Below are 26,505 nucleotides of genomic sequence, written 5' to 3' on the forward strand. Positions count from 1 at the left end.
TATATATCCACGATAAAGTACAAAATAGCCAATCATAAGACAAGAAATGTGTTGGTATTACCTCTTGCCAGTGATAGTCGCAGTTCGTCTCGAAGCCCAGTTTCATCGAGACAAGTTCAATTTACTCATCCGCAAATTAAATGTAACAACGTAGAGAGCCCTAAGTATAATGGATTTGGAAGTAGGAAAAGACGATTTGAGTGTAGAAGAAGGAAAACTTGTTGTGTTTACTGGTGTGGAGTGTGAAATCTCAAGTAAGTTTCTTTTGTTTATCTGCAAAAAGAGTAGCGATAAATCTTAGTCCCTGTGATAACATACGCAGTAGCTTCGAAAATAACATTTTAAAATGGAATAAATGAAAGGCAGACGCTGCTTTTAACTGACAAATACTGGTTTCAAGAGTGTGACGGGTCAGATCTTTAAATAGCAACCTTCAAAACTTTTTGTTTTTTTACCTGGTCTGAACCATAGTAAATTGTGTGTTTCTTAGTATGTAACGAGAGAACTTTATTCGCGATGATCTAATCTAATCATGTCTACACTTGAACCAATTTTATTCTGAGCTAGATTCCACGAATAAAAATTTATAAGGAGACATTACAGAGAACACTTAAGATGTTCCAAATTGTTCCATTATTTTATATTCTAGAACAAGAAAAATACTGAACTCGTTTTTTTTCGGTAATTTCTTCAGGACTACTTACTATTTCGACACAAGGAATTACTAGGCTTCGATTAAGTATAAGTTGTTTAGATAAAATAAACAATGTTAATGTAAACAATAAATGTAAACGATACCTATTTATGAAATATTTTTTTGTATCTGGTGAAATAGACAAATTGAACAAGTGATCAAGCAAGTGAGAAACAAGTAGCTCAACACAATAAATTTTCACAAAAATAAAAATTTTAATCAAAAGAAATAAGAAAGAAAGTGATTGGTCCTGTCAATTGAAATAGGTAATAATATGTGAATTCTAGAACATAGAATTCACATACATACTTTATTAGGTAATAACATTATTTTATCACATTAATTACAATAATAAACATAGTTTTCTGTGTATTAGGCACCTTAAGCTGGGATCACATTGACTGCAACATTAAACACGACCTATCATAATAGTCAATAATGCACTTAAATGTATCTAAAATACTTATATTGACAGCTACAGCTGTAGGTTCAATGATGCTAATTACCGCGTCAAATTAGCATCGGTGTTAAACCGGGGTAGTTTTAATATAACAAGCTATTTTTATGCTGTTATCCAATTTTGTTATTAATAAAGTGCACAAAATATAACAATACAATTATCGCGGACACAAATTTTACACTTAAGTTTCAAAACCTCAATCACATAAAAAATACTGGCCCGCTATCATGCATTATGCTATAGCAACAGTAATAATTACTGTGCCATCATCCAAATACAATTAACAAAATTGCTAGAAATAAATTAACACTATATTGTTGCAATTAACGAAATAAATGAGTGCCTGCGCCAAGATATTTATTGTATATAATGCTGACGCCAAATGCTTATTCTATACTAATATTATAAAAAGAGAATATTTGTGAGTTAGTATATGTAGGGGCTAAACTCTGGAACTATTGTAACGACATTACTCTTGAATACTATAGACTAATTTTTTTTCGGGAACATATAAAGTGGAATTTTTAAACGGGAAAAGCTTTTACACACGTGCGAAGTCGCGGTAATATTTATACCACTGTAGAATTATCACGATAACTAGACACACCTACGCTTCGTCTCAAATAATACATGCTATTACTATTAAACATCAGTGTGGCCCTAGCTTAAATAATATGTTGAAACGACTTATATAAATTACAGACATAAGCGTCAGTAGGTCGCCATCATTGCTTAATTAACGCTATCAGATCAACGCTATACCGAGCATGTGATCTTTAATTTCACGCTAATTGCGGCTATTATTCGAATTATACTTAGACGCGTTATGAGGATATATTCCCAATAATTATCTAACATATTTACAGATATACATCTTCAAGTCTAATGCCATATTAGGATAGTACTGTGAACCCTTCATCCACGCGTGCCAGTCAACAGATAGGATTAGATTTAAGGATTTGTATATTTTGTTTTATAAGTTAAACAAAGTGCATATTTTTTTGTTTAATGAGTTGTTTACTAGTGTGTTGAACGCGAACATTATAGTTTTAAAAAAACAAGAAACATATGTCGCTAGCATTGTAGCTATATACATATCCTTTTGTATAGGAGTATCAGTTAGAGAGGACAGATGCCCGAAGCATCAGGAACACAAAGTATGAAATACTTCGGTGATAGCCAAAACGCGGTTTTTACTCACGAAAAAAGAAATCGATAATATTTTATTTATTTTCATGTAAGTACAAAATAAAAAAAGATGCTTTCTTATTCCTTACTAATTTGCTGTCAAAGGATATGTCTATCATAATTATCAAATCTTTTTGATATTGTTAACCATTTTAAAATTGCAACTAGGTATTAAACGTTATTATACACACATGTCGTAAATTATTTGGCAACTAAATATTTTAAACATGTATTTCGGTGGTCGGTCTCTCATTATATTATGTGGGATTCCACCTGGGTAGTTACCAACACAATGTCTATTTCTGCCGCCAAGCAGCAGTGTGTAGTCAGTTGTATTCCGGTTTGAAGGGCATAGTAGCCAGTGTAACTAAGAGTAAACGCATACCTACTCCTTTTAATTATTTTAAAAAAAATGTAGCTCACAGATGGACTATGGAATTAAAATCTAGCTTAACTACCAATTTTAGTTAGGCACCGACTCCAAAATTGGTATTTAGTATATATGTATCTGTTATGTGAAATTATTTTTTGGTTTTGAGTGGTGTTTGAAGGCGGTTTAATTTTTTGTTAAAATCATTTTTATTTTTTGCCTTTTTGTGTTAGTAAAAAATAGGCTGTCTCGATGGCGTAGTTGTGTTTCGCTCACTCAATACGAATATCGCGCTGAGGAGATACACTTCGGCCTACCCCCGAAAATGAGGAAGGGTGTGATGCCATATATATTATATACATATGTATGTAAGAAATAGACTCAACCAAAACCCAATGCCAAAACACTACTAATGTATTTCGCACGCAATACGACTATCGCGGCGAAAATTGACGCCTCTGCCTACCCCTGACACGGGGAAAAGGTGTTATGCTATATGTATACGTATGTGAGAAGTACACTCAATCAAACCCAACGCAAAACCATAACTTAAAATGTAATAAGAAAGCAAAATTCGCGATTTTGTACATTTGGACGACATAATTATTCTAGTTTTTTTAGTTTTAAAACCAAACTAATGGAGCGATTTTAGAAAAAAATCTATGGGACCATCCTCCATCTGGAGGTATGTTCTTTCGAATAAAAAAGTCAGTCCATAACTGAGCCAGATCTCGGGTAATAAATATTACAAAAAATAAAGAAATATTCACGTCGCATTGATAACCTCCTCCTTTTTTTGAAGTCGGTTAAAAACAAATAGAATGCGTATATGAGAGGGAAGAAGAACGCTGAAGAAACCTGGATACATATGCTCTATCTCAAATAAGTAGGTACTTATGGTTGCATAAGTTTCGAAGGTATTTAAATATAGTACAGGATCCCTGGTACACTTTTCATCGTTTATTACTATCAAGCTGATTTTTCGTAAGTAGCTTCCTTTTGACTAGACTACTTGAATAATAATTATAGAATGTATATTTTTCATATTTTCTTCAAAAATTTTGTTTATAAGATAAATATATTTGAAAATAGATAAAAATTGATATATTTTATATATTTTTCAAAATAGTAATTATTTTCCACGTGTTTTCAATTTACTCCATTAACAGTCGGAGAGTTCGGTTATGTTCGGAAACGCTCGATTGTTTTCGAGAATGCCTGTAAATTAAATTATCAATTGCCATTCAATATATTTTATATTGCATAGAAAAATAATTTATGTACTTAATTTCTTTATGATTTAAATTTATATTCTTATATAACTATATTTTACTAAGAATTAATTTAATGTATGTTCAATTTTCAATCGTTTCATTTCATTTCATTTTGTATACCCAAAAATTACTTATCTTGTAGGACTAATAAAACATACCTTTTTTGGTAGGACATTGTTTTATTTGGACGACAAATATATTAACCTATCATGTGATACCTTTGTCCTACAGTTACTAATAAAAATAAAAAGTCCTGCGATATTGACAACCTTTGAGCGTAGGACCAAGATGACATACCACGCAATTTGTAGGACAATGTGAGTAGTAAGTTATGCAAATGTTAGCTAACCAATAAAAAGAAAATTGCTGTTTAGTAATTATTTTTCATGACCTTGTTTATGATACATGTTGGAGAGAGGGAACTCCCTAACCAAACCTTATATTTTGTAGGACAAATATTTTTTCACGTTATTCAGATAATTATCTCGATAATTAACTAGACAAAATCGGTTAGTAATAAATTTTTAAAATTCGTCAAATCAACATATTTTATCCCTGCAACCCTTATTAAGCTACCATTTACCAACATTACTGTAAGGAAAAACTTGGGCGTCTAGTCAAAAGGAAGCTACTCACGAAAAATCAGCTTGATAGTAATAAACGATGAAAAGTGTACCAGGGAACCTGTACTAATACCACTAATAATTTCTCATATCCCGGTATTAAATCCTGCATGACGAAACGATGGTAGAAAATCTTAAACCAATAATCATCAAAGGAGCAAGGAATACTGTACTCGCAAAATAAAGTAGAAATAATTGAGATGTTACTTGCGTCCAAGAATGTACAACGACCTTGTGGTACAATAAAACTTGGTGATTAAGACGTGACCTTTGCTATAATACCTTTAGTAATAATTTAGGTAGCAGTGGTTTTGCCTAATGGCGAAAAGAATCCTCTGTTTGGTAACTCCACTTGTTTAACCACTGGGTGAAAATAATCCTATTGTAATTACTTAGTTTCACAAAAAATATTTATATCAAAGCAGTAAAAATATAGCATAAATAAAGTTACTTAAGTATTTCAAAATCCGCAATTGAGAGTTCATATGGTGGAATAAGGCTTTTTGGTCTGTAGTCGAATTGCCCAGCTACGCTAGGGAAATAATCTCTTAGATAAACGTAACTTATTTTGGATTTGTTCCAATTTACGTGCATGATATGTAATGAAAACAAAATATTATACGCAACTTATATGTTTTTTTTTCTGGAACTGCCGCGGTTATCACCGGGCGTACCCTGCTAACGTTGTACAAGCGACCCCCAGCCTTAGCAACCACGGCAGTCCCAATGAAGATTTGGTGCGCCCTACCGCTATCACTAAGGGTGCCAGCGGACGATACGCTGGCAACTAGCAGCTATTTGGTCACGGAGCCCGGGAGGAAATAGAGAGAAGGAAGAGAAGAGGAAGGAAGAGGAGCTTTGTTAGGTTGGTTGGAAGGGAGAGAAAGGGAGATGTTCGCCAACCTTATATAGGGCTCAATGTGTATTTGGCAACCAAGAAGTATACACACTATGTGCCTAGAGTCGCGGCATAATGTTCCCCCGTGCATGGGCGTGCATTCGGTGTGAAGAACGAGCGCACAAGGATTGCCTCGGGGGGAAAGCTAATATAGTTAGAATGACAATAAGTCGATTTATTTGTGAATGTCAATCTAAACTTTGTTTATGCTGTTTAACGCCCGAAATTAATAATGTATCTACTATCCAAGACTGAAACCTATCTTAGATTGCCGACTATCTTTCGATTGCTCTCCTGCCGGCATGCCAATATCTTAAACTCGCCTATCCTTGCTTGCCTTCAACGATAGATCGCTGGCAGTCCTTTCCAGATGCGTTCCCTCCTGACCATTCCATTTTATGCAGAATATTCCATTCGTAAAAAAAATACTTTTTGTATTTTCCATACAAACTATTCATTTCAATATTTGCCTCATTGCGAAAAATAAGACTTGGAGTAATAAAAAAATATTTTATGTATTTTAGCCCTCAAAAGAAATAATTAATAATTAGTACATGTCATATTTAAGATACAAACTTTTTAATTAGTTTCAAAATGGAACGTGAGTAATGTGGTTGCTAACATATTTTGACACTGAAGTTTAATAACATTGTTCATAATATATTAATAAATCTTTAAAGGATTTAGTTTTTAGTATGAAGTACGCAGTAAACTCGGTGCCATATAATAATAATTGGACTCTTTACACATTATCCAGTGTTATTGAACAAATTACAATTCCGTTATACATAATTGTTGCATAACTTACACACGCGCACGCAACGGAAGCTCTCAAAAGTAATCAATTTTAGCCGTTTTTGGTCCCATTGGTCATAGTGTGATGATATACATATACCATATAATAGCCATCCTCAATAAATGGGTTATCCAACACTACAAGAATTTTTCAATTCGAACCGGAAGTTCCTGAGACCAGCGCGTTCAAACGAACATACTCTTCAGCTTTATATAATAGTATAGATAATATATGGAAATTTTGTCTGTGTCTATGTTTTAACTTTCAACTAATAAAACTATGTTAATTTGTAATATTATTTTGAATTACAAATGTAGATAAGCAATAAAATAAATAGCAGTGATTGTAAAGGTATTTTATTTTACTAAGTAAAGAAGTTATTTGTTAATGCTGTTCTTTCTCCAACATTTTGATTCTCTATATTGTTCTCATAATTAATAATATCAGCAGTTGATAATTCCACTTCGGTTGGAATTTCCTCTAGCCTGTGATTCCGACAAATATTGTGCAAAACTGCAGTTGCAATTATTATTGTTTGAACTTTAGGTAAAGATAACCGCAATGTCAATGCAATCACAGGAAGCGACGTTTCTATGTACCAAATGTCCTGAAAAAGATAATATAAATATTTCCTATTCCTCAGCAAAAGTTGATGGAATGGAGAAACACCATAGTTCCTGAAAAAACGATGCAATTGCTCCTGGTAAGTACCTATGTAATAGTTCGGTAGGTACGGTATTTTTTGTAAATAACGTCAAAATTTATTTACCTTGTACATAGAAGTAACACGAATATACGAGATCAGTTTAACTAACACTGATTGGCAAGCAGATTTCGAAAGCCTAATCTAAACGTGAAATCAAACTCATCCAGGGTCTGCATGTAGTTAACTCTTTTCATTACCCGTGATGAAGCGCGACTTTCAGTTTCGCTATCAGTATCGCTAGTCCCTCCAAATCACTGTCGTCACTGTCACTAGAGAATATGGATATTTCCATTGCCTTTTCGTTTCCCTTAAAATCAGTGTAAACGATATTCAAAACATATGGAGTAAACTGAGGAATTGGTCCGATTGGAAAATGCGATTGTTTACAACAATCAAATCAAATGTCAAAACGGGGAGATAGAGTATTGGCAAGCGTAAACTGTCATTTTCAAACAGAGGGTAATCTATGATCTGTAATCCGTCCTCTCAAAGATCGATTATTGTTACTGATAGCTTACTCAATCTATGGATTGGTTATTGGCATGCTTTATCCATAAAAACGAATGAATTATCAATCTTAGATGGCATACATTGGATTAGGATTGGTTATTAATTTCGGGCGTAAATCAGAGAAGTGAGGGGGTAAAACACCAAAATGTGATCCATTTAGATAATCCCAATAATTTAACATAAATACATACGAAAGTTTGTACGTGTGTATAATATGGGGGAAGCGACCGCTACTGCCCCTACTTGCCTATGCTCATGGTATTTTGCTTTATGGTACAAACTTATACATCAAGGTAGCCTGTATACACGCGGTCATTGGATATTACACATTTACTTTATTTACTCACAACGTTCGTCCATAATCTTAAGTGAGCGTTTCGTCAGTCAAAGGAGTGGTCAGGCGCAACACGGTCGCGCGCTCGTATCGCGCATGCGTGAATATCGTAAAATAATCGAAAGTTTCTAATAATGGATACTCAAGCCACAGTGGTGATAGAAGAAGACCAGAAATGCGATATTACTGTTTTTCTGGACATCGGATGCAAGATATCGAACCGCACCGGTAATTGTGTTACTTTCTAAATGAAAGTAGATGTGTGCGCAAGTTTTTTTCAATTCAATGTGATCAATAGCGTAAAGTTATGTTTCTAAGGAAATTATTTAAGTTATTAATAAAACAGGACTCAGTATGTGATTATAAACTGCGAAAATAAATTGCGCTTTTCATGAATTTCGTACGAGATTAAGTAACTTAGATGAAAAATATTTGAAAAGATTTCTTTTTTAAACTTTAAAAAAAAGCCGAAGATATAGGCTTCACACATACGTATCCACCACGTTTTGCTCGAACCAAATCTCATTTTAATAATATGTGTCTGAAGCAAAAACCACGTATAATAATTAGTCATAATTTATTTCATAATGCATGTTTAAATAAAATGCTCTAGTAAATTTGTGTTCGTGTGTAAATTAACTTGAGTCCTAGGATACTAATAAGTGACAATAGCTTAGTCTTAATGGAAATTATGTCTAAATTCGTAAACCAAAGTTCTATAATTAAGTAAAATAAAATATCATTTTAGTAAATTTATTTTTACTTCATCGACTGCTTCAGAGTCTAATCCGAATGCCCAATTTACGACATCAATATATTAAACTCATATAAGTTTGATCTTTAAATTAAAATATTAAAACTACAGTAGTTAGAGAATTCACCGAAAGTTATAATTAATATTATTATAAAAATATAATAAGTCCAAAAATATCCTTCCAATTGAAATAGTCATATCTAACAGCTGTTATTCTGCGGGTTCTTAAGGTAAGAAGTACTTTATCGTCTTCAGCAACCGTCAATGCGCAATACCGCCTTGTCTGTCTCCAATTGTGGGATTCTCAGAGAACCCCGCTAACCGAAGAACACCCTCGGCGTCAACATCGGCGTAATGTCAAACCACGCTGCTGCCCATCCCGGAGGTCGCAAAGACATGAGGAAATATAAAGAGTACTTACGGCAGACAGCCCCTACAGCCCTCCCGCAACCCCAGGAGGGCCACTATTAGTCGCGTCATATTACAGGCACACCATGGTGGAATTCTCTGAACCCCCCCGTCCACAGGGCAGATATGATTTATCTCTGTATGTTAGTGTACTCATTGTTACTACCGGAAATGATAACACACTACATTAACTTAAATGATGTAGTTATATTGACACTATAGTTAACAAATCCTTTATAGTAACCACCATCCTTTATATAGTATCCGCCCAGATGGCGACCACCGTACACAAGGTGTTAAAATCCGCCATAGTGGTATACGTAAGTGTGTCGCGTTCCGGGATCACCCTGTGTATTCTGTGTATTCAACAGGTTACAACAGGCCGGCATAATTGTGTCGACTGTCGAGGGGTAACCATCGCTCGTCAGTCGACATTCTATTAAGCCTCACTCCACTTACAATCTAGTGCAGTGGGAGCACATTGCCATCCGTATATAAAAAATAAAATATTTAGAACTCGTAATTTAAACACTTGTTTTTAAGATAATTCCTGCATTCTCCACTTGACTGGGTCGAGGAGCCTTGTTATCGAGGTGGAAGGCCGCCGTAAAAATGACTGTCTTCTAATATACCTAATGAATTTAAACTGTAAGTTTAAACCTCCAAACCTTTAAAACTGGGGTACCTGGGAAAGTTAGGTCCTATACAATCTTACTGTCAAAGGCGTCGTCAAGTGGGGCCAGGGATTGGTAGCCCCCCCCCCCCCTTTACAGATTTAAAAATATCTAATCCTAAAGCCCTAAGTCTTTGACTTGACTTGCTTGATCCATCATACCCGTACATCGAAACTCGAATAAATTCAACAATAACATTCCTAATATTCCGTACGCTCAATTACGCTCTGCTCTATGTTATTGTTAAAGTGGGAGAGGGGGAGTGAGGGAGGAACATGTGCTCTCGACTTTACCTACAATTCATACTTTTCTCATTCTCCCTATTAACTTAAGTCGGCTGGCGCCGCATTTGTTTATTATTATTTTATTAATATTATTATTAATTAATTAAGATTCTGTTAAGCATACACGATAATCTGTAATCATTACTAATTACTGTTTGTCTTCAAGACTTAAATCACGTGAATAAGAAGGAAAGTGACACAACTAATCAGGTACTTAAACCTAATTAATAATACCTATTAAGGGTAGATAATCTTTGCAAAAAAAACAAGGCAGGAAGATATAAACAATAATATAGAACAATTAGAGGTGACACTTGAAGTTTTAAAACTTGACTTTTAAACATAATTGTTGATAACTACGTACTAAGATATATAAGGTTATAAAAACAAGTCTTTTTTCCTTATCTGTAATTTAGTTTGAAGCCAATTCTAGCTATAATAAAGTGATGTTTAGTTTTTATTTACACATTAACTTAATTATCAGGTGTGTGGGAAATCTTGCACAACAATCTAATAATATAACTTCCAAAACTCCACTAATTCTAGAAACCGCGAAATAAATTTTTAAAATTACTTATTAATAACGACAATAATTTGAATTTCAAATATTGCGCGAGTAATATATAAACAAAAAATTGTAATTCGTTATGAACAGAGTTCTGTAACCTTCAATTTAGACTTGCAAGTTCTTGCAGCAATATCAATGAGCAAGATCAAGAAGATACCAGTTTACCGTAATTGTTTACACAATAAAAATTGCTTGTGGAAGTAGACTTCAAGTTTTCTTGCTAATCTAAATCTCGCTTAATAAACATGGCTGAACTGAATGTTTTAGGAAACAGCAATCTTAATTCCAATACAACCTATACGAATCGTATTCACAAGCTTATCGTTGCACTGTATTGTATAATAGTATCAAACATACGACAGCACGCCATATATACCCACGCAAATGAGTGCAAATTGCTTTTTAAAAATTGCTGTCTTCAAATACCGCTTTAATTTTTGCGCCTATATATAATTCTCTTGTTTCCTGTAGTGTTGTCACACCAGTGACAATATAATCGACATGAATATCATCAAATCTCTTTCGCGCAATGTTTGATCAAACCTACTAAGTATTATCTTTCGGAGCCAGAGCTTCCGTTGCGTGCGCTGCGTAAACGATTAAAGTTACGCAACAATTATGTATAATTTAACTGTCTTTCTTAAAAAGTTCTAAAAATATATTTTAAATAAAGACCCCCGCCGCATTATTGCTTGTCTGAACGTGATAAACACAAAAACTACCAAAAAGATTTCGATGAAATTTGGTATGGAGATAATTTGAGACTCAGGGAAGGAAATAGGCTGCTTTCTATCCCGTAAACATATATCGCGGGACTTTTATCCCGGAAAATTCTTTCACGCGGGCGAAGTCGCGAGAAAAAGATGGTAATGCTATATTGCTATAATAGTAGAAGATACCCACTTTAGTGCTTTCAGGTTGTTAATGATTTTGCGACCTTTCGCGACAATTACCATATTTTTTTATAATACTTAAACGAGAGGTGATTACAAAATTTGTCGTATTTTATTGTTTTATATTTGATCAGTGATCATATTTTACCCCGTATTTCGATCTAAAATGTTTTTTGCATTGTTGTATATTGTTTTATAACCTCGAACTTGAACTTAGTACATATTGATGTAATAAGTAGTAATTAATAAAAATAATTATTTACCTCCATAAAAACTGTTTGTAAGTAAAATTATTGTACTTGGCATAACCGTCGTGACCTTAGCGTAAAAAACTCAGGGCATAACACAAAATATAAAATAAGATTGAAATATACCAGGAACAATTAAATGATATTATCTTTTAAAATAAAAAGATTACATTCACAAATTAAACTTAACTACCTATTGTTATTTTATAAATTGTTTTTCTTACAACAGTAACCTCTTGCGAGAATCACAATAACGACGTATGAAATGATAATAGTTATTGTTCAATTATCAGCGCATTTATTGGTGAAAATATTTTGTATATTAACAAAACTTATGTACGGACGTAAGAAGTTAAAATTCTTTGGTGCAACAAGATAAAAATCTTTGTTAATCTTCACATTGAAAGAAAGTTTTATTATAACGCATTATCTAGTTAAATTAATTTTATTTAAATATCATGATATAATTAAATTTTTCCGGACTTTAATAATTATTTTAAATATGTATATATTATTAATTTATTTATACACTTATTGCATATTAAATATTAATGTAATAATTTGACTAATGACTAGCTAATTTCATGGTGTTGGTTTTTCGTGACGGTGTGCGCGTAAAAATTGACAGTCATAATTTTTCACTAACGCGCCAAAAGAAGTATAACTTTATTAATTTTATTCACATCTGCTGTAAACACACAACACGATGCTGTGTTTGAACATAGTAATAAAATATTATCCAAGGATATCATAGCTTTTGTTTGTGGTTCTACTCGCCTAAAAATTTTAAGAAAATGCAGTTATTGTCGCGTCGCCGCACTTCGGTCCACATAGCCTCTAATTTTGTAAAGAAAATATATTTTTTTATAAGGACGCTCCCTGCATCTCTACTTAAAAATGTTATTATCTATTGTTTTCCGTAAATACCTTTCTTTACTTTTTGAAAATATAACGAAGCATATCTGAAAATAAGTAAATATATTTACTGAGTAGATACAGCTAATAAGCAATAACTAAGAAGACCTCTTCGATTTTTTATTAAAAATAAATAAGTTCTTTAAAAACCAACAAAACAGGATTTTGGTTCAAAATATTTAAAGCCACATTGAAAGCGTTGGCGGACATTTTATTATTTAGAAACATGGAAATATGACGGAAATATTTTTTTATTTTAATGCAAGTATGTATTTTAATTGATGATGTTATGGCCGGAAGACTAACCCATGTATTGTAATCAACGTAACTACTCAAGCATTATGTATTATTTACCTGTTGTCATTGATGTAAGTTATTACCATATTACAATATATGTACGGGGTTAAATGTAAATTGGTAATTATGTAAGTCTGGTTACTCGGTTCATCAGACTGAATAATACCAATAAAACACTATGTATAAAAATACAAGTGTATAAAAACGACGCGTGTAAGTATTATGGACAAAAAAACAAGTATTACCGAACATGGCTCTTAAATAAATAGACATAAGATGTGAAATGTGATTCTAGCTTTTTACATACAAGTCGTTAAGGCCATATTTATTTTATAAAATTATATAGACATCAATCATGATGTTCGCGTTACCTATAATTAATAGGCAACATGTAATGTCCATAATTAATTATGCGATTAGAAAAAATATATGAAATAACGCATTTTTCGCATTGAAAATATAATATTTAACAATAAAAAATGCTTTTATATTAACTACAAAAATATTAGACTGCTTTGGTGGTGGTGTTATAATGTACACGCGCTACGATTACGTTTACCGTTCTGAGTTACTAGATTCGAATCCTTGGTTGGTCCAAAAATCATTTTGACTAGTTTTTCTATGTGAGTAAATATTCAGTCGCAGCTTGGAGTAAAAAAATTGGCGGTGTGGTACTTACCCCGTGCCTCGGAAAGCACGTAAAGCCGTTGGTGCTGCGTCTGATCTCTCTTCTGTCATATCGGATTGCCGTCTCATCGGACTATGAGAGTGAAAGAAAAGAGAGTGCAACTGTGTTTTGCGCACACACTTGTAGACTATAATATCTCCTGCGTACCGGGCTAATCCCCGATGAGATTGGCCGCCATGGCCGAAATCCGGCTATGAGGGAATCGCACCAACACAGCGAGTCTACAGAATGTAACACTTAGTACTTTAGAAACACTATGCTATCTCCTAGAATAGTAGATTCATCAGTAATAATAGAATTTTATTTTTGTTTAAATTATTCGTACCAAATTTAACATTCAATTTTACAGGTCGGACAATATTCAACAAAAAATCTGCTAAACCTACTTCGCAAAACATCCTCAGCGGTGCTTCTGGCGCTTTAAGGCCTGGCCGGCTTACCTTCATCCTCGGACCCTCAGGAGCTGGCAAAACTACTCTACTCAATATATTAGCTGGAAGAAAGTGAGTATTTTTCTTTGCTATAAACCTTGATGTGTATAAAAATTAAAACATCGACTTATAATAAGTAACAAAAATATTTCCAAAATATATAAAATAAAAAATACCTTTTTAAATATTTACATTCATATTGTTTACCTGAAGTACAATTATTTTGTACTTCTATTATTAAGTTACAAAAATCAACTTCTTATATTTTGAAAGAAGTTGATTTTTGTAACTAACATGTTTTTCATTAAGTAAGTTTATCATTGGCCCAATTAAACAAATATTACAACTACCGGGGTCATTATCATAAGATAAATAACTATAAATAAGTTTATCAAATATTTTACCGTAGCGTACTTGCAATATACAGATTCAAAATAAGGATACGTCATAAATCTAAAGAGATTAAATATTGGGTAAAATCCCAAGAAATTAATTATTATCAAAATAACGTGATACCATTAAACCAACTGCTACGCATATCTCATTTGAATAACTAATTTATTCTAATGCATATTTAAAACAAATGCAAATTCTGTTACGTCACCATTTAAATTATGGTTTCTAGGTAATAAGTTATTTTATGTTTCTGTTAATTAATCTTGATCTAAGGTTGTTAAAAATAATGTCGTATTCCGAATGTTGAGGATATTATCGTAAGTAATCAATAACAAGGTACATTTTTGAAATTATGTATGTAGATCTGTTAAAACAACACAAAATTGGTGAACTAACTTGTAACAGACTTTGCCCAATAATAATAATAATAACAGCCCTGTATTATATACTTGCCCACTGCTGAGCACGGGCCTCCTCTACTACTGAGAGGGATTAGGCCTTAGTCCACCACGTTGGCCTAGTGCGGATTAGTAGACTTCACACACCTTCGAAATTCCTATAGAGAACTTCTCGGATGTGCAGGTTTCCTCACGATGTTTTCCTTCACCGTTAAAGCGAACGATAAATTCACAAAGAATACACACATGATTTTTTAGAAAAGTCAGAGATGTATGCCCTTGGGATTTGAACCTGCGGACATTCGTCTCGGCAGTCCGTTCCACACCCAACTAGGCTATCGCCGCTGTTCCCGTTGCCCCGTTTGCCCAACGGTAAATTTATTTTCGATCTTAAAAAATTTAACTTAATAGACTTATCAAAAATATATATGAAACTTTTACCTCAGTGATATATTAATAAAATCAAAAAATATTTTATTACAAAATACATAACTTCGAAAATAGTATAGGAACTATAGGGGTAGGTCGCTATCGAATATACCAAAATTAACTATGTACTTCCTTTTTGATGATTAAACTAATATAGCTCATGGGAATTATCCTGCCCAAAATGGTCTTAAAGCCAACATGCATTAATACTAAATCAAGAAATAACTCTATCGCTATACACTGCAGAACTTAAACCTCCCCAAGTGACCGTCAACCACTCGGTCAAAGGATTCCAGGGCCTGGTAAAAAGTATTATCATATTATATAGGTATTTATACATATTTTCTCTTCCAATTGCTTCAGAAAGACTGGCGTAACAGGATGTCTACATGGCGCCGGGAGGAACATTGTGCTGGTCCCACAGCACGCAACCCTCATAGAAAACTTGACGGCGGGTGAAATTCTTCATTTCGCTGCGAGTCTCAATATACCACATGCCAGTCGCCGTGAACGACATAATGCGGTTGGTAAATAAACTATTCACTTAGTTTAGTGATTTAATTGCATGAACAAGGTTGTAATGCACATCAAAATTATATTTAGAATTACGTTCGTATACATATAATATTAATGAACTATTGGCTCCTAAGTGCAGGTTCTGTTAAATAGCACAGTGTCTTGAATAAATTATGACGATTCCTTATTACATATCTGCAAAGGAATAAAATATGATAGATATCGTTTAATAAAGGTGGGATATGCAGCTTTGCTTCTTTTGAACATCATAGCGCGGAGCGCATGTCGTGTTATTTTTTATTAAAATAATCTCAGTACTTATTTATTTATATTTCAATATATTCATTTATCTAACAATTTTAAGTCTTTCTAAATTTGATTTATAATAAACAAATACACTTCACAAGAATTTTAAGTCCAGAGAAAGTTACAAAACATTTTTGAGTAGAACGTAATTAAATAAAATATTCTTAGCGTTACATCCTCTTTTTGAAAGCCAGAGATATTCGAAATTCTTTCGTCCTAGAAGAGCCGTTGTGCTATTTTAAAAAATGATTAGCCAAGGGCATCAGCAATGAAATCCTAGGCTCAGTGATAGTTGGCACGACAGGCAATCCATGTCATGGTCCATAGGTACAGTGTAGCGTTGAAAATGACAACATACCTCGAACACGGCAACGCGACTGTGACAAGCGAGTACAATTGCATCCTACGAGCAAGTTTAAAAACAAGCTATGCTCATTTTCATCAAAAAGTATTTATCGACAACGTCTCCTCTGCCGGGTCCGCAGTTAGAATTGGGGTTCCCCAGGGTTCCATATTGGGTCCATTCCTATTCTTAGTTTACATAAATGACCTGCCTTACATGGTTGATAATATGGCAGATGTAGTATTGTTCGCTGACGACACTTCGATAATTTTTAAGTTAAATAGAAGGGATGAGAATCTCGGTGAGCCACATAAAGTACTTAGTTTGATTTCTGACTGGTTCTCTTCTAATAATTTACTTTTAAATGCCGCAAAAACGAAATGTGTCAGATTTTCGTTACTGAATAAAAAAAAAGGAACTAAATATTGATTTAGATGGGGATAAATTAGAATTAGTTCCCTCAACGGTCTTCCTCGGGGTTTCAATCGATAGTAAATTGCAATGGGGCCCCCATATTCAAAAAAATTCTAGTAAACTGAGCTCTGCCGTGTTTGCTATTAGGAAGATTAGACAATTAACTGACGTGGCTACGGCAAGGCTAGTGTATTTTGCATACTTCCACAGCATTATGTCCTATTGTATTCTTCTGTGGGGCTCTGCTGCAGATCTGCAGACCATTTTTATATTGCAGAAACGAGCGATTAGAGCTATTTACAACCTTCGCTCTCATGATTCCCTTAGGCAAATGTTTAAGGAGGTGAATATACTGACTTTGCCGGCCGAATATATTTTTCAGAATATAATGTACGTACGTAAAAACCTTAGTAATTTTATTAAAAACAGTGACTTGCATAGTCTAAATACCAGAAATAAAAATAAATTGGCTGTCCCTAATCATAGGCTCTGTAAAACCAATAAATCTTTCTTAGTTAGTAGCATTAAGTTCTATAATAAACTTCCCTTCGAAATTACCAATTTGACCGAACAAAAGTTCAAGTGTTATGTTAAGCGTGAATTAATGTGTAAAGGATACTATACTGTATCTGATTACCTTAATGATAAGACGGTTTGGAAAGTTTGTCCTGCACACAATGACCCACCATGTTAGCACACATTAGTAATTAATTAACTGCCTAAAATGTCTTTTTTTACATGTCTCACATGTTTTTTTTTTTTATAATAATGACATTTCTATAGTTCTAATTTGACATAATCATATCATATCTTAATGAAATGTAATTTTTGAAAGACGACCACCCGATCATGTTGTGTTTGCCTGTTTAATATCACTATTTTTTTTCTTTTCTCATGATTGAAAACTATGATTGTAAATGTAGGCGAATGCACGCTGTACGCCGTTATTTAAGTATGAATCTATGTTCTCTTTTATTTGCTATCGCTAATTTTATTTTATGCCGCTCCAGGTTTAGTCGATTGGATTTCATCTTATCCCATGTTAACGGTGATGTGCGTGCATTAGCTTATATAACTATTGTGACTATGTACAAGAAAGACTTGGAAAAAAAAATACAAAAGAAGTACTGAACAATTGATGACAAAAAAGAAAGCCCGGAGTTTCTTTCTGCCTTTCTTCTTCGGGTAGTCATCACTTAGGTAGCTAGTGAAAGGCTGGTAGGTTAGCTAGGTTAGGGCTCATGTCCTCGCCGGTGAGGATCGCGACGCGTTATCCTTCTATTTCCCCCCTACTTGCCAGTCCGAGCTGGTTACTTCGGTTTGTACCTTGTCTTTTGTATAAACTTTATCCATAATTTAAAATCTCCATAGTTATATAAGTGATTTTAATAGTTGTATAGAAATAATAATTATTCTTATTCTTTGTTTTGACGTGTCATAAGTGCAACTTTGTTCGCCTACGTGATAAATAAAGTATTTTATTTTATTTTTATTTTATTTTAACATTATTAATATCACCGTCTCCGAAAATCATGACAAGACCCGCGCAGCAACTGTTAAAAAATAAAAAACACTGTGATCCGGTCTTGACTTAATACGAAATCCACGTTCCAGCCACAAAATTGAGGCTTATTAACTTTCTTTTTGTTTTTACATTTTTACGACAATATAGATAAAATAAGAAAAGGAAAGAAAAAATATTTAATGTTTTCATTTAGATACATCCGTAATTTATAGCATAGCAATTGGTTTTAAAGGTGAGAATTATAATATTACTAATGAAGGAATTCATGAATTGTCATTACTAGCCATAATATATTTACATAATTGTTATAACAAGGTCAATATACTAGTATTATTTATTCATTTTATACATAAAGGTACCATATAAAAATTCAAATACGGCATACCAAAATATCCAATTTGGCATAGCCGCGATATAGTTCATAAAAACTGATATGACTAATAATTATATTTGGTGGTTGCGTATTTTTTTAATACTAGGTTTTGCTAGCATAGACACCCGTTCCTTGGTTAGAAAGTAGTCTATAAGTCCTTAGGAGTTTGTGGTTTCCTACTACTGAGAGAATTTTTAAAACCACTAAAAATTTTTTTGAGTTCATCTTTTACAAACAACAAGCCGAATTGTTTGTCTTTATAATAATTTAGGTAAAATAAATATATCTCCAATTTACAAATGTATAGTTTAGCAAACGAGCGAGTGGAGTTCTCAATCTGCGATCGCCTCCATACACATAAACGCATGCAATACCAGAGAATCTCACTCATCTCCTGCATTCAATCTCTGTGAATGACTGTGGTAATACCGTCATGAAGCCAACCCTATCGCAATATAGACACATGTAATAATAATAATATAAAATTATAATAATAGCCTTCATTCAGACACATAATTTACAAAGCGAGTTAGTAGTTGTTGTTTTTGACACATGTAATAACTCACTAAAAACTCTATTGTTACTGATGGACTCTGGATCTACCCTATAGAAATTTGTAGAGTGACTCAATCACTTTTTAATCCCCGACGAAAAGGAAGGATTTTGCAAAATGTTTTTAAAAGCGTTGTCTTAAGAGTTCTTTACGATTACGCGTTACTTACCACTTTTACTTTCTTTAGAAATAATTTAGGTCTATTTTCATATAAACAGCTAAAATTCATTCTACTTAATCCATTTTTTTTTTATTTATTTATTTTACAAATTATATTAACAGTTACTTACATAGTATCGGTTTATACCACTGAGTTAGGATGCGCACTGAGTGTAAAACTTGTAACGCATATCTTTACAAACCTGTTACTGTAATTGAATTTGTATTATAATATAATAGTTACTTTTTTTCTGCGACGATTCTCGTATCTTAATCCTTTAATATGTAAAAACTTATTTTTTGTTGTTTTTCGTTTAAATTAGCCATACGATTTTACAGATTGAATCAATAACAAGACAAATAGGAATTTACGATGTCATCAATACAAGAACGGGTCGTTTATCTGGAGGGGAGAGGAAGAGAGTGACCATAGCCTGTGAACTGCTGACCGATCCTCAAGTCATGCTCCTTGATGAACCGACCAGGTAATATACCTACCTACATAAAGATATTTCACTCTACATTATATGCATATTTTATTAATATTGTAAGTTAATTAAACTCTTATAAGAAACAAGTTTTCCCAAGCAACTTTTAATGAGAAGTTACTCCTTCGAGTCGTATAGATAGTAGGTACACATGTAGTTGAATGTAACATGTTTAATTTAAAATTTTGTTCCATCACATTAAACATTTAAATTGGTAAAAATAAACTTGCATGTTATCCTTGCCCTAAGGCCTTGCGACGATATTCATTTGTTTGCATAACATCAATAAATTATATTTCATTGATTTTACATCTTTATTATAAGTGTGACCAAAGAATGCCCGGTTCTTAGCAATGTCCAGTCTCCACCGACCGTGTTTATTATTTTTTATTGTTCGAAAATTATGTTTGTAAATGTCGGTGCATGACGTTGTACGACGTTAATTCCTTATTTATTAATTTCCTCTTTTATTTTATTTTTATATTTATCTTCGATATTATGTTGCTTGGCCAGGGTTAAATCCCTTCACTTGGACGCATTCCATTTTGAAGGTAATATACGTACATTAGCTTATAAAACTATTATGACTCTATGCATACTCACATAAAAGAGTTGAAAAAAAATACAAAAGATGACAAAAAGTAAGCCTAATGTTTCTTTCTGCCTCTTTTCTTCGAGTAGTCATCACCTAGGTAGCTACTGAAAAGCTGGTAGGTTAGCTAGTTTAGGGTTTACATCATCCTCACCTGTGAGAATTGCGAATAAGTTATTATGCTCCCCTGACCTGCCAGGCCAAACTAAATTTTCTTTATATTTTATATATAACTATATAACATTTTATCTTTTAGAAAATACTAAATGTTCGTAGTTATATAAGGCAACAATAAATTTCTTATTATCTTGTATCATAACCTGTCATAAGTGCAACTATGTTCCGTTGCAATTTAATCAATGGCTTTTCTCTATATTTTTTCATGAAACCATTTTATAAACATTGTCTTATTAGGTGGCCTTTAAAGAGTTCAATTTCCTCGTAATGAATAATAAAATTGTGAATGCGGTATAGCCACGTGAAGAGACAAAGCTGTTTCGAATAATGAGCTATCTGGAATCCCAAATTTCACCATAGCATCCATTTCACATTTCAAAGGTGAAACAGTCAACGCATCCAATATTCTTTTGAAACTTTGTATTTTTAAGTGTGATGAAGATTACTTATTACTTAACATGGGGTGAACGACATGCTCATGCACCGACCAAAAAACAAAAAAAAATCTATACGATAAAATTATAATTCTTAACACTGACTGAATAACATGCGAATTTAACATAATCTTGGAATACTGACGCAAACCCGTTTTTGTATTACTTAAAAAGTGTTTCATGTTTTTATTTAGGAACCCAGTTTTTATTCCGAAAGCTTGTGCATATGTATAAATCATTGCAGTCATTTTGAGATACAATCTGACAACTCACAATCTACTTCAACGATGTCGTTGCCACGTACTACAATTTCTTATTAATACTTCCTGTCTTAATCCTGCGCACGGAGATAAGTAGTTCATGTCGAAATTCGTTCGAATAAAAAGTATAGCTCCCTAGGTATGTACAAACATGCATTGTAATAAATTTATGAAGAGCCTCTTCGTCATATCTACACTATGTACTACCTTGCAACAAAAAATCAATTTAATATTGTGTACTAAAACAAATAAAAAGATATATTGTGCAGCCCACAAATCTGCAGAATAGATATTCTAGGCAACTGAACATGTTTATATATTGATAAAGTACATAATTATGTATCTAGTTAGGTATTCTACCTTCCTGCCAGTTACTGGCAGTGGACTTATTGAAAACCATTCAAAAGTTGTTTTAAGTTTGACCTTTTCCGAAAATAAGTGTCATTGCTGATTGTGGTTTCTCAAAGTTTTACTTTGTCTTTTCTATACCGTAGACATTTTAATTAATTTAACTAGACTAAGATTTACTTTACTTTCTAATTAAACATGTTTCCAGCGGATTAGACACTGTCTCCTCAATGTCAGTAACGCGTGCACTACTAGTGATGGCACGCAGTGGGCGCACTATAGGATGTGTGGTGCATCAACCTTCTTCCCAACTCTTCAACTCGGCAGATGACGTCATACTGCTGGCTAATGGAAGAACACTGTACGCCGGCTCTGTAACGGACGTTCCTGGTACTTTGGGGAAAGCTGGATTCGTATGTCCTCAGTACTATAACATGGCTGATTATTGTAAGTATGTAAATGTAATGATGTATTTTTATAAGTCAAAATAATATTATTATTATAACAACAAATAATTTAAATGTAATATTTAAATGTAAGTACCTAATACGAAATGATAATTTCCTTATTTCCTTATTATTATATTAACCCACAGTATTAGAAATAGCAACGAGTGAAAATTCTCCCAGCAAAGCGTTATTAGAAAGCGAAGCAAACAGTTACGCGCAAGAAATGAGAAAGATTGCAAAGAATGATCTCCACAGTCGAAATTCTAAAGGTGAGCCGCAAATGCACATATGAACTTTAAAATTCCAAGAATATATGCCATTGGTTTAAATATATAGATAGTATTACTACTACATAGTATCTGAATAATATGTATAAATAATAAAAAGATTGCAAGACTTGTTTATGACATCTAACACAGATAACGTAGGTACGATAGGACTAAATATTAATATTTAATGCTCGTTAATGAATTTAATATAATTTTTACTTTGTTTAGCAGACAGCTTAGTTTCCGTAAAAATATTATTCAGCACCTTCGATATTTCATATATTTCAGCTTTGGCACCAGAATCAGAGGCATTGCTGAATTCTTACTCGTCACCAACTCTTAAGTATCGTGCGAGTGTGTGTCAACAACTACGATCTTTATTGTGGAGGTGCGTCATCGGATCGTTCAGAGATGTCCATTTAACTCAGGTATTTCAATGTAGCAGGTATATGTATATTATAAGAAATATCTGAAGAAAATTTATGCATAAAATAATGATTTTTTATTAATCAAAACATTCAAGATTGCCTGCACATGTTTATTTTATCCAAACATAATAAATAAAATACTAAAAAGTTTTTATATACATTCGTGTCAATCAGGAAAGTCTACATTTGTGTATGAAGCAAAAAGATGGACCAACCGGTTGTCGTTTAATTATAAAATACATTATGGAAAAATTACTTAAACCAAACCAATTATTCAGAACTCTTTGCATGCTCAAATATAAAATAATCTTTAATTTGAAGGCAAAGGCGTGACGTACATGTATGTATGTTCTTTTTTAATCTCACGAAGAAAAATCAATCCCCACAGTATGTGGAATCTAAGACCTAGCCTACTTATCTACCCATACATGAGCTTTCCTTATGATATATCTTTAGTCCATATTTTGTTAATAAATTATATTTTTTTATAATTACAGATACGACTGCTGGCTCACTTGATAGTGGCGTTGCTGCTGGGAGCGCTCTACAGCGGCGCTGGCGCAGACGCGGGCCGCATCATCACTAACACCGGCTGCCTTTTCTTCTTTTTACTGTTTATATTTTTTTCGAATGCCATGCCTACTATTCATACATGTAAGTATATGAATATTGAAGATTATTTGCATCCACAAAACAGGACAATTGAATATAATATATTGAATAACATCATTCTACAACCACTGGTGGATGTTTCTTATATGTTGCTTGCGTATTGTTCCACCAGTATGTAGGTACCTAATAGTCGTTTGAACGAAAATATTGATACACCCACCTTTTTTTCTCTGAACTCGCCTGCGACCTACCGTATCGTTATTTTGTTCAATAAAAAAGTTCAAGTGCTTAAATTGAACACATCCGTTATAAGTAGTCTTTCAATAAATATAAATTATATTTTTTACTTTGTTTTTCAGTTCCATCTGAGGCAACTGTCGTGCTTCAAGAACACTTAAACCGATGGTATTCTCTTCCAGTATATTGCATCTCAAAAATCGTTGTTGATATTCCAATACAGGTAATAATTAATATAAAGACAGTTTTAAGATTATTATAAAATTGATGACCTACTTTACATAGATAGTAAAGTGTGTCAATGATTTTAATCAATGAAAATTACTTAAATAAAAAAATAATAATGGACCTTTAGTAAAAAAAAAACTGTTTTGTTACAAGTTGGTAAAAGTTTCTACTAATGTTAATGAAAAAGCATGCAAAGACCAATGAAAAATTCCAATACTTATAGTATTTATGACGCTTTAGAAACTTCTTCAAATGGACTAAGGGCTAATCCCTCTCAGTAGTAGAAGAGACCCGTGCCCAGCAGTGGGACAGTATATAATAGAGGGCTGAAATTAGAATTTAATTTTAGTCACAATTCGTATTCACATTTAGTAACAATTCTCGTAATATTCTTCAGATGTATTGTTTTTATTTTACAGCTATTGTGTGCGACAGTATTTTTATTCCCGGCATGGACGTTAACGACGCAGCCCTTGGATGTACATCGAATGGGTCTAGCCTGGCTCATATGCGCTCTAGTCACTATCCTAGCTCAGACGTTTGGCTTGGTTGTAGGAGCTGCTTGCGGAATGAAAGTGAGAAATACTTATCTATTAATTATAATTCACCATATTCAATTAATCTTAGCATAGTAATACGTACATAGTTAAATTATAACCCATTGAGAATGGCATCCTTGGTTGAGTAGCAGTGAATACGAGCTATGCATAGGTAGGCCCTGGGTTCCATTCCCGAGCCCGGGAACACTTTGTGTAGGTTTTTTCTAACGCGTTTTGACCGGTATTGCACCCTGGATCCTTGAGGATTCAGTGGGGATCCAATCTTTGGGAGAAAGATTAGTCAGGCAGACGGTCAGTTGTAAGATATGAGTGATAATATTGTTACGCTGACTTCATATTGGATTGAGATAACTGCATGTGAAGATTAAAAAATAGATAAAATAAATATTTATCAAGGATATCATCGTACACGTGTAGACGATACATAGTAAGATACTGCTATAACTCTTAAGAAATATTAACCTGCGAACCATGCCGGAAGCTGTTTCAAATAATTAATTTGTATTACCACATTGCTTGCTAATATATTTACCTCTTAAACCGTTTACCCTATACGTTTTTTTCTTATTTTCAGCTCGGATTATTCGTCATCCCAGCAGCAAATATACCAATGCTGATGTTCTCAGAATTCTTTATACCATATTCTGAGATACCGGCATACCTTCGCCCGTTCGCGACAATCTCATACTTTCGATATGCTTTCGACGCTTTCCTTCAAACTGTGTACGGATTTGGCAGAGAAACCTTACCTTGTCATAAAGCTTTTTGTATGTTTAGAAAGCCTAATGACTATCTCGATTATATGGGTTTGTCTCGAAACATTAGCAGCGACATAGTAGCTTTAGTTTTGTGGATTGTTCTATTACAATTGACTTTATTTTGTGTTTTAGCATTTAGAGTGTATAGAGCGTGTAGATAGAAAATAAGTATAGTTAGTTCTTATTTTTCTGCATACAAATGTAAATATTTTTTATAGATCTTGAGTAGATGACTCTAATTTTCATGTATTCGTTTTTGCTAATTCGTTTTAAACCTTGCATGATAGAATATAAGTTCCAGATACCTATTTACTTATAAACGTATTTTTATAGTTTGTCTAGAATGCAAAAAATGGTGTTGTTTTTTATAAATAGTTTTTTTATACTTAATTACTCTTTTAGTTTATTATTTTCTTCCGTTACAGACATAAAGGGACCATTTAAATTCCTCAACTCTTTCTATTTTTAATTGTGATATACGTCATTAAGCAATTTTGGATCGTTTAATGTTCTTAAGAACTCGCTGAAGTTCATCCAAAATAATTTTATGTATCGGCTTTTATTTCTAATATTTTTGACTCGAAAACATAAATCAATATAATTTAATTTAAATTAAATATTTTTTTAAGGAATGCAGTGTAGAATCAGGTAAACAAAGACTGTATTTTATAAAAGAAAAAAAAACAGAAATGGTGCATAAACATTAGGGAATGGCGAACATAAAATATTCTGATAACATGAAAAATAAATAGGCCTAATCAACTGCAAATAGAAGATGACAGCCCATAGTTATAGCATTAAGGAATGCTAGCCTTCCCAAGGAATTAAGGAATTACCACGAAATCTTCACAAAACATACCTATATGTGATATTGTTTCTTTTAAGTATGAGCAACTAGTTTTAAGGCGTTTACACAGCATAATATTTGCTATAAGAAGTAATGATGTATTACTTACGTTTTTTATGTACAAATTTTAGTTTTTTATAAAGATTAGTATAATTTATTATAAGATACGTGTACTCTGTATGAACAATCTTGATTATAACATGTTAATTTTAAATAAAAGGTTCTTTTACAAACTCCTTTTAATTCGAATTGAAATCCTCCTAGAGTAAAATAAAAATGGCGCCCACCAAAATCGAGCGGATCTATTTCACTCCTCATTTTCTATATTATACTGTGGTATAGGAATTAGACAACTAATTAAATTATATTTTATATTTTGATTTTCATACATAG

General features: G+C 33.0%; 1 protein-coding gene across 2 annotated transcripts; it reads left to right on the forward strand.

Annotated features, from left to right (window-relative positions):
- The first annotated feature begins 5 nt into the window (after positions 1-5).
- Positions 6-26,345, forward strand: LOC115452029 (ATP-binding cassette sub-family G member 1). Of its 2 annotated transcripts, none has more exons than XM_030180468.2 (11): positions 6-254; positions 13,932-14,085; positions 15,600-15,759; positions 19,765-19,910; positions 21,933-22,171; positions 22,320-22,442; positions 22,731-22,870; positions 23,368-23,524; positions 23,842-23,942; positions 24,367-24,522; positions 25,082-26,345. In XM_030180468.2, the coding sequence occupies exons 1-11, from the start codon at positions 170-172 to the stop codon at positions 25,424-25,426; spliced, it is 1,806 nt and encodes a 601-aa protein (XP_030036328.2). In that variant the 5' UTR covers positions 6-169; the 3' UTR covers positions 25,427-26,345. The 2 variants fall into 2 exon arrangements, with proteins under 2 accessions (XP_030036328.2, XP_037298379.1); XM_037442482.1 differs by lacking the exon at positions 6-254 and adding an exon at positions 7,888-8,081.
- The last annotated feature ends 160 nt before the right edge of the window (positions 26,346-26,505 follow it).

The sequence above is a fragment of the Manduca sexta genome, chromosome 24 (genome assembly GCF_014839805.1).
Source record: "Manduca sexta isolate Smith_Timp_Sample1 chromosome 24, JHU_Msex_v1.0, whole genome shotgun sequence".
Taxonomy (NCBI): domain Eukaryota; kingdom Metazoa; phylum Arthropoda; class Insecta; order Lepidoptera; family Sphingidae; genus Manduca; species Manduca sexta.